The 19,956-nt window shown below is 39.4% G+C and overlaps 1 protein-coding gene across 3 annotated transcripts; it reads left to right on the top strand.

Moving 5' to 3' along the window:
• Positions 1–134: 134 nt before the first annotated feature.
• On the top strand, positions 135–19,393 carry AP1AR (adaptor related protein complex 1 associated regulatory protein). 3 transcript variants are annotated; one of them, XM_081020403.1, is made up of 10 exons: positions 135–382; positions 7,710–7,758; positions 8,453–8,479; positions 8,948–8,973; positions 10,282–10,378; positions 11,016–11,114; positions 14,508–14,557; positions 15,145–15,218; positions 15,696–15,824; positions 16,782–19,393. In XM_081020403.1, exons 1-10 carry the CDS (start codon positions 303–305, stop codon positions 17,045–17,047), a joined length of 897 nt encoding a protein of 298 aa, XP_080876529.1. In that variant the 5' UTR covers positions 135–302; the 3' UTR covers positions 17,048–19,393. The 3 variants fall into 3 exon arrangements, with proteins under 3 accessions (XP_080876529.1, XP_080876530.1, XP_080876531.1); XM_081020404.1 differs by lacking the exon at positions 11,016–11,114; XM_081020405.1 differs by lacking the exons at positions 135–382; positions 8,948–8,973 and adding an exon at positions 490–678.
• The last annotated feature ends 563 nt before the right edge of the window (positions 19,394–19,956 follow it).

The following is a 19,956-nucleotide window of genomic DNA, read 5'->3' as shown; positions in this document are numbered from 1 at the left end:
GCGGGCGGAGCAGAGCGGAGTCTCCGCGCGGGAGGGGGAGGGGGCGCTTTCCGTTTTTAATTCGTGGTCGCGCGACAGTGTGGCTTGTGGGTGTTTCTCCACATAACGCATAAACAAAAGAGGGGAGGGTCCCGTCGCCGTGCCGTTTCTTTACCTAGCTCGCGTTGGGCGGTGGCGGCGCCGCTACCGTTGCCGAGGGACCGCCGTCATAGTCGGTTGGCGCTGCTGCGGCGGTTGGTGACTTAACGGACGCTGGTGGCCCGCGCGCGCGTGCGCACACGCGCTCACCCCCTCAGCATGCCATGGGGAACAGCTGGGCGGCGCAGTGGTGCTGCTGGCTCTTCCCGAGGCGGGAAGCGGGACGGATCCAGCGAGGAGGAGGGTAAGCACGGGACGTGGCAGGGCGGGACGGTGGCTGTGACTCCACCTTTTCGAGGTGTGGGGGGGGGGGGTTAGGTAGTGCCCAGGTGGGACTGTAGGGCGAGTTGCCTCGCGGTTCAGCGGCGGAGTCTCGCGTCCCTTCAGGCTGACACTGCCAAGACGTGGCAGCTGCCTCAGGTGTTAATGGAGGGAGCAGGAATGCGAGTCTAGCGACGGTCATCACTCCACATTGCTGGATGGAGCCTCCGTGATCAGAGGCAGGGTATCTCTGAATGTTGTGGGGGAAGCAACAGCGGGGTGAGGGCTCTTTAGTTTGTGCGGCTTCCCCCCCCCCCGGAAGCATTTGATCGGCCTCTATGAGGAAACAGGATGCTCACGAGATGGACCTTCGGTGTGATCCAGCAGGCCTCTCATGCTCTCCTGCCTAAAAGCCTGTAATGCGAGATTATAGCAACAGGAATCTGTCGCAAAAGTTATAGGTGCCGTTTTTGCAGCTTCACCCAGTTCTTGGAGAGGGCGGAATGGCAGTGGGGAGTCGGCTGTGTGGCTGTTTTTCAAAAGTATATGGTTAGTCACGGGGAAACGCAGCGCCAGAATAGATTCACCTCCAGGCTGATAGGCTGTTTACCCCTCCCCCATAGGAAGGGTTCAATAAAGAAAGAAATGTCAGTGTTTCCTGATTGCTTCTGCTGTCACTCAAGGTTCTCTAGTATTTATCCATAGCTGAAAGAACATCACTTGGGGGAAGAGAAGCAGATCAGTTCTCCTGACACGAGAATAGGTTATACTTGTATAGATAGATATATTCTCCGTCTGTCAACGGGGGGGGGGGGAGGGGGGATGCAAGAAGAATTCAGAGTCTGCTGGCCCTTAGCTTGGCAGTCACAATCTCAAATGGAGGACAGTTGCAACTTTACACCGATAGCCCAGCCCCACACTGACAACTGGTAGCAGTAAATAAAAAAAAAGCAGAGAAGCAGAATAACTTTTAATCTTAATGTATTGGCAATGCTATAAAATGGTGTTGATTGCTGTTCGAAGCTGTGATACTACTAATCCAGAAGTAAGTAGCAGTAAGAAGGAGGCATAAAACAATTCTGGGAAGGATAGGAATTTCTGTGCTACAGTTTATCACTTGTTTAGTTATATTTATATTTTCTTTTTTCCTCCAAAGGCTTCAAGGTGGCATATATGTTTCTCCCTTTTTTCTCCCCATATTTTATTTTCACAATCCTGTGAGGTAGGTTATGCTGAGAAATAGTGACTGGTGCAAAGCCACCCAGTGAGCTTGATCACATGGAGCTTGATCTTATGCAGATTTACTCAGGCCCTAGTGAGTTCAGTGGATCTCACTCTCAAGTTGATCAGCACAGGATTGCAGGATAAATGTAAAAAGTGTGCAAAGGGCTGTATGCCTCGTTCTTGCACAAGGGCAGAGAAAAATTAAATATCTGTTTTTTGTGGTAGGTTTCTTTGAATTCCTTCTGTAAAAGGCAAGGAGGATAAATAAAGGACAATTAGTTTTCCAAAATGTAGTAAAAAATGGAGCAATAGAAAAGTTGATACTACTTTTATCTTTGAGTAGACATCTATAGGATTGCAGTGCAAAGCAAATCTGGATATTGGCTTCATCTAAGGCAAATCTTATCCAAGCCAGACAGAATGGGAGGGGTGAGGGGGTTGTAGTCCAGCAACAACTAGAAGTGCATAAGTTTTCCATCCCTGATTAAGGTTTGCTGTTCACTTGCCTACTGGCTTAGGTTCCCTTAAAAAAACGATTTGGCTGATGTTCACATGAATTTGATTGAAACAATAAGAAGGAAAGAGATGGTTAAAGCTGAGAAACATTTGTTTCAGCATAGATTGAAGCTCTATTTTGTGGTCCTGTGAGTACAGTATAAGCTTTCATCCCTTGTGTTTGCCTTTACTGCAGACACTGACATTCAAACAGGCAGCAATTACGCTTTAGTGTACTAGATGCTACTTCAAGGGGATATGACATTAAAGAATTCACAGAAACTAAATGTTCTAGTTAATCTTCTAGGAAATAATGTTGACAATGGTAAGGTGTGATGTCAGGAACTGCAATAGTTTGCCTTGTTCTATCAACCCACCTTCCTCTGAAATTAAAATAGACATAAAATCTGTAATATTTTAATACAACAAACTGTCAGTTGCTCAAAGGATTTGGAATGATCTCACCAATTTACACTTCCTAGATTTGTTTGGTGTCTTGAGTATTATGCCCAAATTTTCCCCTTAGCTTATTTAATATTCTCTGCATAGTTTGCATTTGTGTAGGCATATGGATGAGTAAGAGACAATGTCAATAGCAGGCTACTTAGTTGCTCAGACAACAAGATGTCCATGTTTTCCCCCAGGTCTGCCAATTACAACAAAGGTGCATAAAGTACAGCATTTTTGAGAGCAAAATCCTAACTTCTTGAGACAACAGCAAGGCTTATTGGAGCAGCAGAGCACTGCCACATCCAGAGAACTGCCTGCCATGGCAAACATGTAGGGGGAGGAAAAGTATGCATCTTTGCTGGGCCAGCTCAAGGCTGACGGACCCAAACTGGCTACTTGGCACAACTTGCTGTCAATTGTACTGGCTTAGGATCTAGTGGATCCTTGGCCAACTCTGCTCCTAAAACACCCATGGGGGGTGTTATGCTGGCAGAAACTTCTACCTGTGCTTTCAGTAGAAGTGGAGAGCTTTATCATAGCAGAGACTCCTTGCTGGCAAAGCCTGGCAAGGCAAACACCTTCAGCCCATCAAAAACCCATCCATAGCAGTAGATCATGGATTTGGATTGCTTTGTCCACAGCTCTAAAAGCAGTAAAGTGTTTTTACCCTTTCTGCCAGCAGCCAAGGCCTTACTGAAAATTTATAGTGGTCCAGAGAACTGCAGCTAATCTGCATCAGTGTACTTTTCATATAACATCAGTGTCTGCATCTTACTAAACTGCAGGTGGTAGATATTCTGCAATATTCTTAATTACCCTGAATTATTATTATTATTATTATTATTATTATTATTATATTTGTTTAAAGGTGGGTTAACCCTTAAGACCTTGGAAAACTTGAAATATGAAACAGTCTGAACTTTTTAAAAAGCAAAAAATATGTCTTTTTAAAAATCCACCCGTTTCTTGTTAGTGCTTTGGGCCACACATCTTGGGAACCCCTGTTCTACCACCCTATTCTGTATGTTGTTGTCGTTTAGTCGTGTCCGACTCTTCGTGACCCCATGGAACAGAGCACGCCAGGCACTTCTAGCTTCCACTGCCTCCCGCAGTTTGGTCAAACTCATGCTGGTAGCTTCGAAAACACTATCCAACCATCTTGTCCTCTGTCGTCCCCTTCTCCTTGTGCCCTCCATCTTTCCCAACATCAGGGTCTTTTCCAGGGAGTCTTCTCTTCTCATGAGGTGGCCAAAGTATTGGAGCCTCAGCTTCACGATCTGTCCTTCCAGTGAACACTCAGGGCTGATTTCCTTCAGAATGGATAGGTTTGATCTTCTTGCAGTCCATGGGACTCTCAAGAGTCTCCTCCAGCACCATAATTCAAAAGCATCAATTCTTCGGCGATCAGCCTTCTTTATGGTCCAGCTCTCACTTCCATACATTATTACTGGGAAAACCATAGCTTTTACTATACGGACCTTTGTTGGCAAGGTGATGTCTCTACTTTTTAAGATGCTGTCTAGGTTTGTCATTGCTTTTCTCTCAAGAAGCAGGCGTCCTTTAATTTCGTGGCTGCTGTCACCATCTGCAGTGATCATGGAGCCCAAGAAAGTAAAATCTCTCACTGCCTCCATTTCTTCCCCTTCTATTTGCCAGGAGGTGATGGGCCCAGTGGCCATGATCTTCGTTTTTTTGATGTTGAGCTTCAGACCATATTTTGCGCTCTCCTCTTTCACCCTCAATAAAAGGTTCTTTCATTCCTCCTCACTTTCTGCCATCAATGTTGTGTCATCTGCATATCTGAGGTTGTTGATATTTCTTCCGGCAATCTTAATTCCAGCTAGGGATTCATCCAGCCCAGCCTTTCGCATGATGAGTTCTGCATATAAGTTAAATAAGCAGGGAGACAAAATACAGCCTTGTCGTACTCCTTTCCCAATTTTGAATCAATCAGTTGTTCCATATCCAGTTCTAACTGTAGCTTCTTGTCCCACGTAGTGATTTCTCAGGAGACAGATGAGGTGATCAGGCACTCCCATTTCTTTAAGAACTTGCCATAGTTTGCTGTGGTCGACACAGTCAAAGGCTTTTGCATAGTCAATGAAGCAGAAGTACAGTGGTGCCCCGCAAGACGAATGCCTCGCAAGACGGAAAACTCGCTAGACGAAAGGGTTTTCCGTTTTTTGAGCTGCTTCGCAAGACGAATTTCCCTATGGGCTTGCTTCGCAAGACGAAAAACGAAAACGTCTTGCAAGTTTGTTTCCTTTTTCTTAACACCGTTAATACAGTTGCGACTTGACTTCGAGGAGCAACTCATAGAACGCGGTGTGGTAGCCTTTTTTGAGGTTTTTGAAGACTTTGGTGATTTTTGAAGCTTTTCCAAAACTTCTTTTAAACTTTTAAAACTTTTTTTGGGGGGGTGGGTTTTGGGTTGGGGTGTTTGGAATTCAAGGACTTGGTGTTGGGGAGGGGTTTGCAAGAATCTGGAAGCTTGTGTGTTTTTTTTCTGCATTTTTATGATTTCCTGTGACCATTGGGCCACTCTGCTGTTTTTTAAAAAAAAATTCTGGAGTTGAATTTCTGTGTGGTGGGTGGCTGGGGGAACAGTTGAGGAGGGGTTTGCAAGAATCTGGAAGCTTGTGTTTTTTTTTTCCTGCATTTTCATGATTTTCTGTGACCATTGGGCCACTCTGCTGTTTTTTAAAAAAAAATCTGGAGTTGAATTTCTGTGTGGTGGGTGGCTGGGGGAACAGTTGAGGAGGGGGTTCTTCAGCAAGAAGCAAAGAGTGGAAGAGGAACCTTCTTCGAGTTGTCCCCCAGAGTCTTAGAAAATGTACTGTACACTTTGTTGATTTTTAAATGTTTTTCTGTCATGTTTAGAAACTTAATTTATTGTTCCTTCAATTTTTGAAATGCTCTTTACAGTATGTGTGACTTTAAAGAGCACTTAATAAACTCTTGTTGTACCAAATTTGGCTTTGTTTGGACTTTTTTTGACCATAGGAACGCATTAATTGGATTTCAATGCATTCCTATGGGATTTCATGCTTCGCAAGACGAAAAATTCGCTAGACGAAAAAACTCGCGGAACGAATTAATTTCGTCTTGCGAGGCACCACTGTAGATGTCTTTCTGGAACTCTCTAGCTTTCTCCATAATCCAGTGCATGTTTGCAATTTGGTCTCTGGTTCCTCTGCCTTTTCTAAATCCAGCTTGCACTTCTGGGAGTTCTCGATGCACATACTGCTTGAGCCTTCCTTGTAGAATTTTAAGCATAACCTTGCTAGCGTGTGAAATGGGTGCAATTTTGCAGTAGTTGGCGCATTCTTTGGCACTGCCCTTCTTTGGGATTGGGATGTAGATTGATCTTCTCCAATCCTCTGGCCACTACTGAGTTTTCCAAATTTGCTGGCATATTGAGTGTAGCACCTTAACAGCATCATCGTTTAAAATTTTAAATAGTTCAGCTGGAATACCATCACTTCCACTGGCCTTGTTATTTGCGGTGCTTTCTAAGGCCCATTTGACTTCACTCTCCAAGATGTCTGGCTCAAGGTCAGCAACCACACTACCTGGGGTGTACGAGCCATCCATATCTTTCTGGTATAATTCCTCTGTGTATTCTATACTGCTCCATAATCTTTCGATAAAGGGTTGTATATGTATTTAATAAATAATAATACATAGCTGTCAACTTTTCCCTTTTCTTGCGAGGAATCCTATTTGGAATAAGGGAATTTCCCTTAAAAAAAGGGAAACGTTGACAGCTATGATAATAACATGCAGTCCATTAATTAGTATGTATATTTGGATTGAGTGAAACAATTAGAATACACCTTACATACATTTCCATGCTGCTTGTTCTGAATATCTCCTGAATTTTTTTATAAACCTAATGTAAATTATCCAAGCATCACAGGGTTCACCAAAAAATGTTTTTTTAAAATATAATCTCTCTTTATTCATGTAGAAAGTGGTTTAATGCCAGTGGTTCTAGAAATTCTGTTTAAATTGTTTGTTGTTCAAGTTTCATTGGCTGTGTGCTGCAGGCATAATTAGAAAGTGGGTCAGATCTAGTTTCTGTGCTCTCATTGTTAACTTCCACTTTATTCCTAGAGGGATCACAACATCATTCTTATAATAATGCTTCTGGGAATATATATATAATTAGAGCTCTGGGCTTACTGTTATTGCCCTACCTGGAGAGTACCTAAGGCCACCACATACAGAAAGCAATATGTTTTTTTATAGTTATTTTTTATTTTAAAAGGGTTAAATTTGTACACATTCTTAGCATCCAGAACATTGTTGTAACGGTTATTTATATAGTTATTGCAGAAGAGACTGCAATCCTGGGGAGGCTCCTGCTGGAGGAAAGGGAAGAAGTATATTTTCCACCTTCTACTGTACAAATGGGTCCCCCAACCCTCCAGAACAGCCTTTCAGAGAGCTGCACATGGAAGGAATAGTTGGGGGAAATTACCTCTCTCCCCCTGATGCTCCAGTTGTAGTGGAACTCCATGCATGGTTTGTCATTCCGCAGTATCTGATAGTACTCTGCCTAAAGTGATAAGTGAATATATCATCAGCATAATATTGATTAATCCTTTTGAAAATACACAAGCATAATAGGTGCCCATACTGTTGTTGATAACAAGGCCGTGCTTACATTGCCCATGCCATACTGTAAATCTAATTGGTTGCCACACTTACACCAGTCCCTTTTATAGGGTATATGCTGCATTTCTCATGCACTGGATAATATGAAAATCACACCTTTTTTCTTTCAAATGGAGGGCATTCCAATAAAAAGGTCTATTTAATATAACATTTGAACCACATGATGTGTACTTTAATATCCCTCCAAATATTTCATTTCAAATGCTTGTTGTGTTTGAGGACAAACAAATATTATGGAATATTTGTTTTAATTTTATTGACTAAATACAAGCAAAAGCAAACATTATAAATTAGATCACTCATCAGAAAAATGTTTTTAGAAAACCCACATTGCTATACACAGCTCTTAAAAGATACAGAACTGTAGTGTTGAACGTTTCTGAGAACAGAGAAAACTACTCTAAGAATTCTTCAGTTATAATACTAATTAATGTTGTGGTAAATGTTGGTTTATTTTCTAGATCAAAGTACTTCAGGACCTGTGCCACAGGAGAACACTTCACTATAGAGGTGAGTAAAGGCTTTCAATTCCAAAACTTACTGCTGCTTTCATTTTGGAACTAATAGGAGAAAAACAATCACATTTCCTAATTGAAATATGCGAAAGGAAATATCTTTAGATACAAGTATCGGATGCATTTTGTATCTAAACATATGGCATCTAGGAGTAGAAGAAATATCTGTGTCCCTGTGAAGGGTGGCGATTGGATCCAGCAGACTTCTCTTTCCACAGGTAAAGAAGGATGCGGTTATTTTCCCTCTCTTTAAAATAGATGGGAGGGGAAATGGTAAAAGTTCATTGCACAGTGGGAAGCTTTCATAACCTTTTGCCAGCACAAGACCAGCAAGGCTTCGGAAGTGGCAGTTATTCCCTGTGCCTGCCCGACCTCCATAGAATTACCGTATTTTTCGCCCTATAGGGTGCACCTAGTTTTTTTTGGGGGGGGGAATAAAAAAAAAAATATTTGCCCCCCCAGGCGCGGGGCGGGGGAAGCCCGAGCTTCCCCCGACCCCAGCCCCCAGAACAAAGTTGATGGGCATGTTTGTGTGATTTCTGTTTTTACCAAAACTTTGTAAGTGCCCACTGAGTTTGCATAGGTACTTAAATAAGATCAAGAACATATGGGATGATATATGTCTAAATACATGTTCAATTTTAGCTGTAATACTTGTTTAATTGAAATACTGTTCTATCTACTTACAGTTTGAGAATCTAGTGGAAAGCGATGAGGTAAGTAGCTTTCTGATAAAGAAAGTTCATTAGAACAATTTTATGTGTAAAGTGGATCATTAGCCTTCTAAAGCATGTTTGAACCAAGGGTAACCTAAAAGGCTGTAAATTAGGAAAACATGGAAAGAAACAGTTTTTTAAACAGCCTCTTTATATAATGAGTTGATAATTACTTTGAAAACCATGTTCCCCAAGACTGTCTCTGAGCAGGGCTATATACAAACAAGCACAGCTTTGCCTAGCTGTTATGTTGCCAATATGTTATAGATGGAGTTACAGATCATTGAATCAAAATGTATAAAGACAGGGTTTTTTATCACAGATGGATCCATATATTTAATTTCTAATTTTTAAAAGGATGGTGGGGTTGCTTGTTAAAACAAATCTATCAGTTCTGTTTCAAAGATAGCATGATAATACAATTGTTATAGCCTTTAATATTGGGTATTTCTTGATAATTTTTAATAGGGTGAGAGTCCAGGAAGCAATCAGAGGTGGGTATTTATAACATATTTTCTCTCTCTCCCACCCACTATTATTTTCACCTTGTTTCATCATTCTGATCATCTACTTTTCCTATTAGTAGGGTGATTTTGCCTGAAATATTGGGTTCTTTATCAGAGTGCCTTTTAGCATTTTGAATTGACAGATTGGTGGGTGGGTAATTTTCCAGCTCTAAAAATGCATTGTTTCTTAAAATTATAAATAGTAACATATTGAATAGGTATAATATCAGCTAAATTAGGCAGTTTCAAAATTGTAATTATTTTTTTAAAATCACTACCCCTAAGAACCATGCATCCATATAAAGTAAATACAAAAGTTTGTCTCTTTTTGGGTGTGTTAAAATGTGTATGTTAACAGTGTATAATGCCTTTACTATGACTTAAAATAGCTACACATATTCCAATGAAATAAATTCCAAGCAAAGTTTTTAATTTGTCTTTGTTTGCAAGAGAGGTCTATCCTTAAAATCCAAATCAGTGTCTTTTTGATGTCTTCTTAAAAAAATTTTTGAGGATAAGTCAATTGTAGTCCCAATTTCTCTAGTCTGAACAATTATCAATATATCAATATCTATTTTCTAATATGTATTAGCTTAATCATGAAGTCCAGAGGGTGGCAATATGACAACAGGCCTTTTCTGCAGTGGCTTCCCATTTGTGGAATGTTCTCCCCAGGCATAGCTGTCAACTTTTCCCTTGAAACAAATCCTATTCGGAATAAGGGAATTTCCCTTTAAAAAAGGGGGAAAGTTGACAGCTATGCCCCAGGGAGGTTTCCCTAGCACCTTCATTATATATCTTTAGGTGCCAGGCAAAAACATTCCTTTTCAACCAGGCCTTTGGCTGATTAATATTCTACAGCCTTTTAAATGTGTTTGTGGGAGGAGGGAGGCTATTGTTTTGTTGTTTTTGTTTTAACTATTTATATGTGCTTTCACCCTGTATTTTTATCTTATGATGAAGGGCAGTATATAAATCTAATAAATTATATAAATTCTAAAATCGCCATAATTTATCATTTATTTTTTGTGAAGTAAGAATTGCTACTGTAATGTATAAAATTTAATGTATCCCTTTTCAAAATCTAAATAAAAATATGCAGACAAAAAGGGAAATAAATAATGTGCTGTACGTTTTATAAATATTGGAATATTTTAGTTAATCATGTAGGACAGCAGAAACATCTAGCGAAGGATAGATCTGGCCTTTGGAGGCAGTCTCCATGACAGCTTGCTGAGGAAGCTGGTGGAGCAGAGTGCCAAGTGGGCAGCCTTTTTCTTCTTCCTTTTTCTCCAGACCTTTGACTGAAGAAGAAATTGCTGATCTAAGGGGAAGGCACTACAATTCCATTGCTGAAAAACAAAGAACATTAGATGATAGACTTCTGTCAGAGGTAGGCATAGTAACCATTCATGTATGCACAGTTGTCTATACCAATAACTGGCTGACAAAAGTGGAAGCTTGATATGGTGAATGGAGCAAGCTAGGTCTAACAACACCGTTAACAAGATGTGACGAAAGAAAAAATAAAGCTGTAGTACAGTAGTTAGAGTTCTCTCTGTGGAAACAGAAAAGTGCTGTGGAGAACAAAGCTAGTAGAAAAGCTTCCACTTGCGGGTAGTTTTGAATGTTAAAAGGAAATCCTAACAGATCATGCACAAATTACTTGTACATCCTATTTTCGTACTTCCAATCTAGCGGGGCTCTTTGAATGATCATATGTAAATGTTGGGTTCAAATTATGTATATGTCTGACTTCTGTTTATGATCAGTGGAATACCTAGAGCTAAAATTGCTTTTAAAGAAGATTTTAATTTATCTAGTTAATATGCTTAATTCAAATAACAATTGATAATGGAAGATAGTATGGAAGATAGTATGAAAATAGTTTCTTTTTTTAATCACACCAGTAAATTTTGTGTTTTGTATTTTCATGAATAACTTTTTCCTTTAAATTTAGTGCACTTATTTTCATAGGAAAGATAGCTAGGTTCTCTTTTGTTAATCCTTACTATTTTGTTCATATACAGTTAGCCAAACAAGAGGAGAAGTTAAGAATAGAAGAGGAGACTTTATATGCTGCGCAGCGTGAAGCAGCCAGGGCAGCAAAGCAGAGAAAGCTCTTGGAGGTGAGGGGAGAAGACCCCAAAATATATGTATCAGAGCCCCTGTTGTGTATCTTGCTCTTAGTTTCACATGCTATCTTAAACAGAACATTCCAAGTTTCTTTGTAGTAGTTTCTAATTCCTTTAATCTCTTGAGCAGAGTATCAAATATTTTATATAGGACATTAGTATACATATATTTAATATGTTTCTACTATTGAACCTGTAGTGAGTAAATAACAGTTGGCCAGTTACTTAAAACATTCTGAAGATACTAACTGCAGTCTAGTCAATCTTGCAGAAGATTGTAGGATCATTAATCCTTTCGTTATATTGACAATCTGTCAATTTTATGGAAGTAAGTGAAATTTTAAAATTATTCTAGATCATAACTGTCAGTATGAACTTACTGTGTCTGAGCACACTACAAACTGTAGATGGTGGTTGGAGAAAGCTTGGCAAAATCTAGGACATGAGTAGGCAAACTAAGACCTGGGGGCTGGATCTGGCCCAATCACCTTCTGAATCCGGCCCATGGACAGTCTGGGAATCAGCGTGTTTTTACATGAGTAGAATGTATCCTTTTATTTAAAATGCATCTCTGGGTTATTTGTGGGGCCTTCCTGGTGTTTTTACATGAGTAGAATGTGTGCTTTTATTTAAAATGCATTTCTGAGTTATTTGTGGGGCATAGGAATTTGTTCTTTTTTCCCCTTCAAAATATAGTCCGGCCCCCCACAAGGTCTGAAGGACAGTAGACTGGCCCCCTATTGAAAAAGTTTGCTGACCCCTGACTAGGATAAAGATCTTGTCCTGCAATACTAAGCTTGCTTTGAAAGGAAGTGAACCCATATGATAAATCTGAATGGTAAATCGTTAGGGCAGGGATGGGTGCCCTTTTTTTTTCTTTCTTTTGAGAGATGTATTCCTTTTTGGGGTAAACGTTTGTGGCACATGTGCCAAATGTGTGTACAGGGTTGAAATCAGTTATGGTACAGGGACAGAGTATAAGTGGGTGGCATCCTCTTCTTTCTCTTTCCTCTCCTCCACTACCTAGCAGGGAGATACCACTCTTGCCAGAGGTCTGAACTGATCGCTTGCAGAGGGCTGAGGGTCACATGCAGGTCAAGGGCTGTAGGTTGCCCATCCTGGGTTAGAGCACCAGAGAGACTTGAGTTCAGTTACTCAACCTTGAAAGTCACTATCTCTTAGCGCAGCTTGCCTCACTGGGCAGGAGGTGGGGGAAGAGCCATGTACATCCCCCTAGTGTCCTTGGAGGAGGGTAGGATACTAACACATAAGTAGATATCAGTGACAAGGATTCACATTGATAATTTTTAGATAACTTTTAAAATATATAACTTTATCACTTTCTCCTTTTGTGGGGTGGGGATGCTTTCAGGGGTTTTGTTCTCCTTTGTTTTGTATGCTTTTTACTCCATACCTAGCAGCCATCATTCTTCAGAGAGAAGCATTATTGAAATTTTGTGCAAAGATGTTAATGATGGATTTTCTGGAATGCATCAGAAATAATGTCCTGTAGTGGGAGGAGAGAGGAGTCATAGAGGAATGGTTCCTCCCACTCATTCCACTGGGCAGGAATCCCCTGCATAAAATGAACTTATGGCAATAAGTCCAACATTCTATTTAGTGTTCAGAAATATATTAACTATTAACAGTGTTAAGTAAGGAGTGCATGTGCCTTCCCTTTCTCCTTGTACCTTCAGCTTAAGAGGGAGACGTCTTATTAAGTAACAGTGTACCATAACATCAAACTGGAAATTTGTAGTTTAAGCTCTGCCTCCAGAATCTCAATTTCCTAAATAAGACATTGAAGGAAACTGCTTTAACAAAAACCCTAAGTCTCCAATCAAGCCAGATAAACAAGGGCAAGATGGAGCATTCAAGTTTCTTGGTCATTTATATTTCAGCAAACCAGTTTGTTGAAGCAGCAGAGCTAAGTCTGAACAAGGCCATATATAATACTAAGTCTTTTAACTTCTTGCCACATGATCTGTGTGAGGATGTGGTTTCAATGCAATTAGGAACTCTAAAGCAAAGGTGAGTGGAATACCAGATCCTTATGGTGTATAAAAAATTAGTATTTTGGAATGATAATAATAAACCCTCGGTATTTATGTTGCATCCCAGGATTTCTCGCAGCCACTGAAAAGGTTTTTGGACTGTGTAATTTAAGAACCAACTGCATCCAAATGTAAGCACTTAATTAGGATTTCATAAAAGACCACAGAACATCTTAAGGACGGCTTTGTCAGGTCACCCGAGTAGTTAAGACAATGACAATAGCTTGGTCTACATGCTTTAAGAAAAAGTGTAATTATTTTTATGGGAGGCAAAGTGTATTCTAGCATTTTATTTCTTCCAGCAATTGTGTCACACTTTTATTAAAATACGTTTTAAACAGCGCACTGATGTTTCTGTCACTGGTGTTGGTTGCATCAGAAATGACATAGTTAAATGCAGCTTCACGTACTGGACTGCTTCTAAATGTTAACCAACATCTGTATTTTAGCCGATGAAATGTCTTTGATTTCTTTTTTTCTACATTTGTTAAATTATGCATTTTATTTTATTATCCTTATGGTACTGTCCTTTCTAGAATGACTAGGAATGGATTCACTGCAACAAACAAATCTGAGAAGGGCTGTAGCTTGATGGCAGAACATGTACCATAGGCACTATCACTGTGGTTGCCCAGCTGGGAGACCCAAGGTGTCACACATGTGACATCACATGGCGCGCCAAGGCCTGATAGGGCCAGGTGCGCCGTGTGACTCACACATGTGCCCTCCCAAATATGTGCGGAACCCATGTACTTAGCATATAGAAGGAACCAGATTCGATTTCTGGCATCACTAGGCAGGTCTGGGTAGGGCTCATATCTGAAGCATTGGAGAGATGCTGACAGTCCCTGCTGACAATACTCAACCAATGTTCTGATTCAATATAAGACAGCTTCCTGTGTGCCTAATTATTTATCCAGTCCTCCTTCATTCTTTAGCTGCTGCAAAATAGTCACAAGTGCCAATAAAAAGTTTAGAAGAACCAAGAACAGAATGAAATTTGTTTCTGTAAGTTAGGAAGCAGGATAAAATTGTGAGACATTTTCAACTTTATTGGAAGGTCATGGGATTTGCTCAGTCTGATACTTGAGCACCCTCCAGTTTGTTTATATTTTTATGGAAAGGCAATATAGAAATGTTAGAGAAAAAAGCCTCATTCTGCTGTTAATGAGAAACAATCAGGCACTGTGCAGACAGGCATAATACTTGAGCATATAGACTGTCCTGTTGAGTAGGTGTGTTCATACACCTGGCTTAGACTAGAGAGTTTAAGCTAAGCTGTATTCTTTTGAGTTTATTTCTTGAAACGTATGTTCATTTTTTAAAATTTCAGCAACAAAGACTGCAAAGAGCACAACTGGCAAGCAATGGAGACGGTTTAAGGTAAGATATTCAGTCAGGAGCCTTTAATATTAACTTGCCAGGGAATTTGAAATCCCTGTATAATTTTAATGCAGAAACAACTTCAATTTTGAATTCATTTGAAGCAGCAGGTGGATATACCCTTGTTCCCTTTATAAATTTGTAGGTTGCAAATTCACAGAATGAAATGGGAAGAAATTGGCAAGGGTTAGGGTTAGCAGTATTGAACTGAAACCACAAAATCTCTCATAAACCTATACCTTTTTAAAAATAGGATTGTGATTGGTAAGACTTTCATCCACACTCATAAACATCTGGAAATCAATTTCCTGCAGGAAGGGCTCCAATCAATTTCCTTCAGGAAGGCCCCCTCCCCCATGCAACTTCTCACACAGTCTCAGTCCTCCAACCCTCAGAAGCAAGGGGGCGACAAGGGAAGAAAAATAAGTTAAAATATTCTCCCACATCCCATTCCTCTAGTAGGAGTATTATTACACTGGCTCCAACCCATCACATACAAAATGTAGGAAACTATATGTTGGTGTTGTAAGCCAATCTTTGGTTCTGAACTTGATCCTCCTTGATGTAACTTGTTTGTTCTTTCACAGCTCAGTGACAGAAGAGGACTTTGATTCCTACCTGAGGAATGTAAAACTACAATATGAGGCTTTTCGAAGCAGCAGTAAGTCTTTTTTGTGTGTGGATGTTCTTCAGCCACAGCTTTTATTGCTGCTATCAAGTAGCTCAAATATTGCAAAGGGTATTGAAAACCTTTACACATCTTGCATGTAGGTGCACACTATACATATGTCAATTACAGCAATTCAAAATTCACTTCCCTTTCTTAAAAAATTATTCAGCGTCCTAGAGGAACATCTACTGATCTGCAATAAGAACCCATTGTTTTCATATGCAGGCTTTATTTTAAAGTGTCAAGACATTTTGGTATATATATATCCTAGGGTTACTGTTGTAGATGTCTTTATTAAAGAGAATGTTGCTTGGCATGTGTGCAATCAAATACCACAATATATATTCTAGATAATAGTTGTGTGGCATTTTGCAGATTTTCATATTACTAAAGCTAAAAGCTGTTGGGCTGGTGTATTGTTTAATGGTGCTGGTATATTTGAAGTATAAATATGTGTTTTGCTCACAGGGCTGTCCTCAGATGCCACTGTTCTGACACCAAATACAGAGAGCAGTTGTGACTTGGTGACAAAAACCAAATCGACAAGTGGGAATGATGACAGTAATTCCTTAGATTTAGAATGGGAAGATGAAGAAGGTATTTGTTCTGTTCTATATTGATTTTGCTGACCTAAGCATATAAATAATACCAAAGGTCTGTTTGAACATCTAAGCAAATAGATACTGTTGGGATATTTAAAAAACACAGAGTGAGGTGAAATCCCATTTCAATATTCCTCTCAGAGTTGCATATCTTGCTTCCATAGTGTGGAAACTGGTAATTGGGAGATGAATATAACTTTTAAGTATTTGTTGGTTTGGTTAAGTGAAGTAGAATTGCCAGAATAAGCCAATGTTAACGTAAAAACCTGAATAAAACACAAATGCAGTCATATGAAATTAGTTACTCCCCAGTTTCCATTTATTCTTGCAATAGTGGTTACTTCTGTTGCAGGATGGGTTCTTTTTAGATTTAAACAGCAAATTGATGAGACCTTGACAGCCTTAACTACTTGCTTTTTTGCATTATGGAATTACTGTTTTTTACATTTATGGCAGATATAACTTTGCAAAACTAGCATAATAATGTTTTTGCTATTGAATGAACTGATGGTTTTTGTTGTGTTAGTAGTAGTAATCATCATCTGCTGCTGCTGCTGCAATGTCTTTGAAGGGAAGTGCTAATGGCCTGCTACTACTTCATTCTTTGCTATTCAGGTGCAATAATGTAGTGACTGTTTTTTCACTTCCCCTGTGCCTAAACAGAAACTTGTATTCTGCAAACTCGAAGGCAGTGTGTTTTTCAAAGATGCCTGTGATTTATAGTTCACAGAAAAGCATTTAAATGTTTTACAGGGGCTAATTAAGATTTAAAATACAATATAGAGAAACAAGCTGGACATACCTTTAAGAAAGAGAGCCAGTTCACCTCATCAATCATATATTTCTTTGGCTGCTATTTCATTCAGGATGCATCTTTTGTTGAAAGTCAAATGCATGGTTGTTCCCAAATATAGTATACTGCTTTTAAAACAGTTTTTTTTTTAAATTGCAGGCATGAACAGAATGGTCCCATTGCGAGAACGCTCAAAAACTGAAGAAGACATTCTTCGAGCAGCACTGAAATTTAGCAGCAAGAAAACTGGAAGTAACCCAACTTCTGCATCTGATGATTCTAATGGTTTGGAATGGGAGAATGATTTTGTTAGTGCTGAAATGGATGATAATGGCAACTCTGAGTATGCTGGCTTTGTAAACCCCGTTTTAGAACTGTCTGCATCAGACCAAAAAAAATCTGATACTGACCAACAGGACAGATAATGAAATTGTGTGGCCCTTGGCTATCTGACCAAACGGTGAAGTTGGGGGAAAACCTACAAATCTGTATTGTGCACAATCCTCCAATCATTGCTGCTGCACAGCCTCCTTTAAAATAAGGAAGTTGCACAGTGACAGTACTTGGTGAACTGAGCTCCAGATTTCCTATAGAAAAAGGAAACTATGTCAGTTAAAAGAATGAAGAGTATGGTTTGCTATCTGAATTCAGAATTTTAAGTGCAATTTTATCATCTACCTTTGAAATTCTTTGAAAATACTTGAGTGATTCTGTTGTGTCTATTGTTGGGTTTTAGTACACAATTGTCTGCACTAAATGACACATCGCAGCTTGATGTTTTAATCAACGATCTTGTTCTAGAGCTGTATTTCTAATTTCTTTGAATCTAGGATGAGCAACCTGTTTCAGCCTGAGGGCTATCTTTCATGGGAAACATTTCAGGGGCCACATGGCAGTAGTGATTGAGCCAGAAGCAAAAATGGGCAGGGCTTAACATACCTTGTTCGGCAGTCTACATTCCAGCCATGCAAAAACCAGAATTTATTATGTGTGTGCTGAGACACACACAGTCTGTCTATCAAGGTAAGCAAGAGGCATTATCACAGTTCAAGGATATATTGTTGCCAGGCAAAAGCACTGGAATAGGGCTGTTGAGAAACGTGGCCTTTGAGTCCCAAGAGCGAAATAGAGAAGTCTGAAGAGCCACATTCAGCTCACTTATGCATCCTTGCTTTAAGTATTGACATTGGCACAATAATTTATATAGGAAATACTTAAAACCTTGATACTTGAATGTTAGAACAATTTTACAGGTATTATTTTTTTTCTGTTCAACTTGTTCTGATAAGAAGAAATGAAATTTTACATGTGAAATTGATCTTCAACCCTTCCCTTTTATTTATTGACTTCATGAAACTGACCAGATCCCTCCCAAGTACAATGCCTCTCAAACTTAAAAAGGTCTTTAAAAGTATCGTATAAGACATTATTGTTCTTGTGCAGTAATGAGCTAGTGAATATTGTTAGAAAACTTGGAAAGAATCTCTGTTTTAAACACTGGAAATGAAAAGGCTGGTTTTTGGAAGTAAAACTTTAGATTCTACAGAACCAAAGGTTCAGTTTCCCTACCAACTTGAAATGCCAAAAGATGCATATATTTTTAAGTTGTGCACAAATAATTTTGTTTCACTGTTGCTAACTTAATGAACACTGAGATTAATATTGGAAACTCGAAAGTAGTGTTCTTTTGATATGGAAGATGGAAAGCATGACTAATTTCTGTGGCTGTATTAATGCAAATTAGTATTCTAGTCCAAGCTTACCTGGTATGTGAAAGTTCCATACATTTAACTAATTAAGATTAGTGACAAAAGCTGTAACTTAATCAAGTTTAATTATTGCTGGAAATATGTTGGGAGGATGATGATGATATTGTCTAATATTTTATTTCTCTTAAAAATTGTCCTGTGGATTTTAATTCTAAAGAGAAGATCCTCAGTGCCAGTTAGAATGGTTCTGGCACCCATGACTCTGCACTGCAGAAAAGCCTCTATCTTCCTCTATCCTCTTTCCCCCCAGAAAAGAACACTGCTTTGAAATGGTACTTGCTCTTTAATAAACTACCACAGTACATGCCTGCCATGCGGATTTTAGGTTCATGGAAAATCTGAATATTGCAGAGTTCAGCAGTACAATCAGAGAGCAAGAGTACTTGCTTTACATGATTTCTTAATACTTCCTCCTTCTTGTAGCTTCCTCAATGGAGAGGTTGCTTTTGCAGATATTTACAAGCAGCTGCTACAAGGGCAAGGAAACACAAAGCAGCAGCACAGAAAATAATCGATCAACTTTAGTAGCAATCTGTCTCCTGCTGAAGCTTTGCTACCAATGGCAGCACTCTTCGTTATGGCCATAAACTGGGGGGGGAAAGGACAGCATTTACTTTCCTTACTCTCAGATTCAATCTCAACATCTCTATCTCTATTGCCTTATAAGAGGCCTTCATTACTATTATGTTATTATCAGTAATCTCTTTCTTTTGGCTCCTGCTCCTTTTACCTCTTCTTGCTCTCACTATCTTTGATTAATTTATAATATTTCATTACAGACTCCAAATGTTTGCCTTTTATACATTTTATTCACTGCCCCAATAATATGGATGTAAAGTGGTCAGTGGCAATAAATAATTATCAAATGTTTATATAGTTATTTTAACCCATATAGTATGCCAGGATCACTATAGATTGGTTTGTCTCTCCCTGTGCCTTTTATGTTTAACAAAGATATTGGCCACATGTACATATGACATTAAACAGCTTATCCTTTCCTAATGTATTGCATTTCGTAATTGGGAGCTTTGTTGCATATTATATTTTCATTTTGCAATGCCTGTAATATGCTTTATTATAAGATTTCTACACTTCAGATGTATATTTTTGGTTTTGACATGCGCTACTGTCTCTTCCTGACTGTTCATGTTATCAGTCCTTAAAGTTTTAAATTTCTCAAGCTGTGAATAAATTTTTACACACTTCAGAACTAGCCTGATACTACCTGTTCAAACTGGTATCTGAAAGTGAAGTGAGTTGAAATGCAAGAATTGCCTGCCCTGCTGAAAAATGAACACAGGCAAAGAGCTTGCTTTCTACCATAACTGAGGGATGTGCCATTCCCAGAGGTCATGGGATTAGGAGGCTTGCCTAGCTGATGGACAAGTTCCTTGCTTCTCCCAGTTCCCTGACAGGTCAGCAGAGCCACCCAATCAGTTGATTTTAATACTGCAAGGGTAAAGGCATGCATTAGCACATGCAGCTGACTGGCACCTGCAAACCCTTCTTTTGGCAGGAGTTGCATCTATACCTGCCCCACATCTCGCCTCATCAGGTATAGGGCT

This window comes from Podarcis pityusensis (genome assembly GCF_964106645.2).
Source record: "Podarcis pityusensis genome assembly, chromosome: 9".
Taxonomy (NCBI): domain Eukaryota; kingdom Metazoa; phylum Chordata; class Lepidosauria; order Squamata; family Lacertidae; genus Podarcis; species Podarcis pityusensis.
The sequence above is the reverse complement of the archived record's forward strand: the minus strand, read 5'-3'. Positions and strand labels throughout refer to the sequence as shown.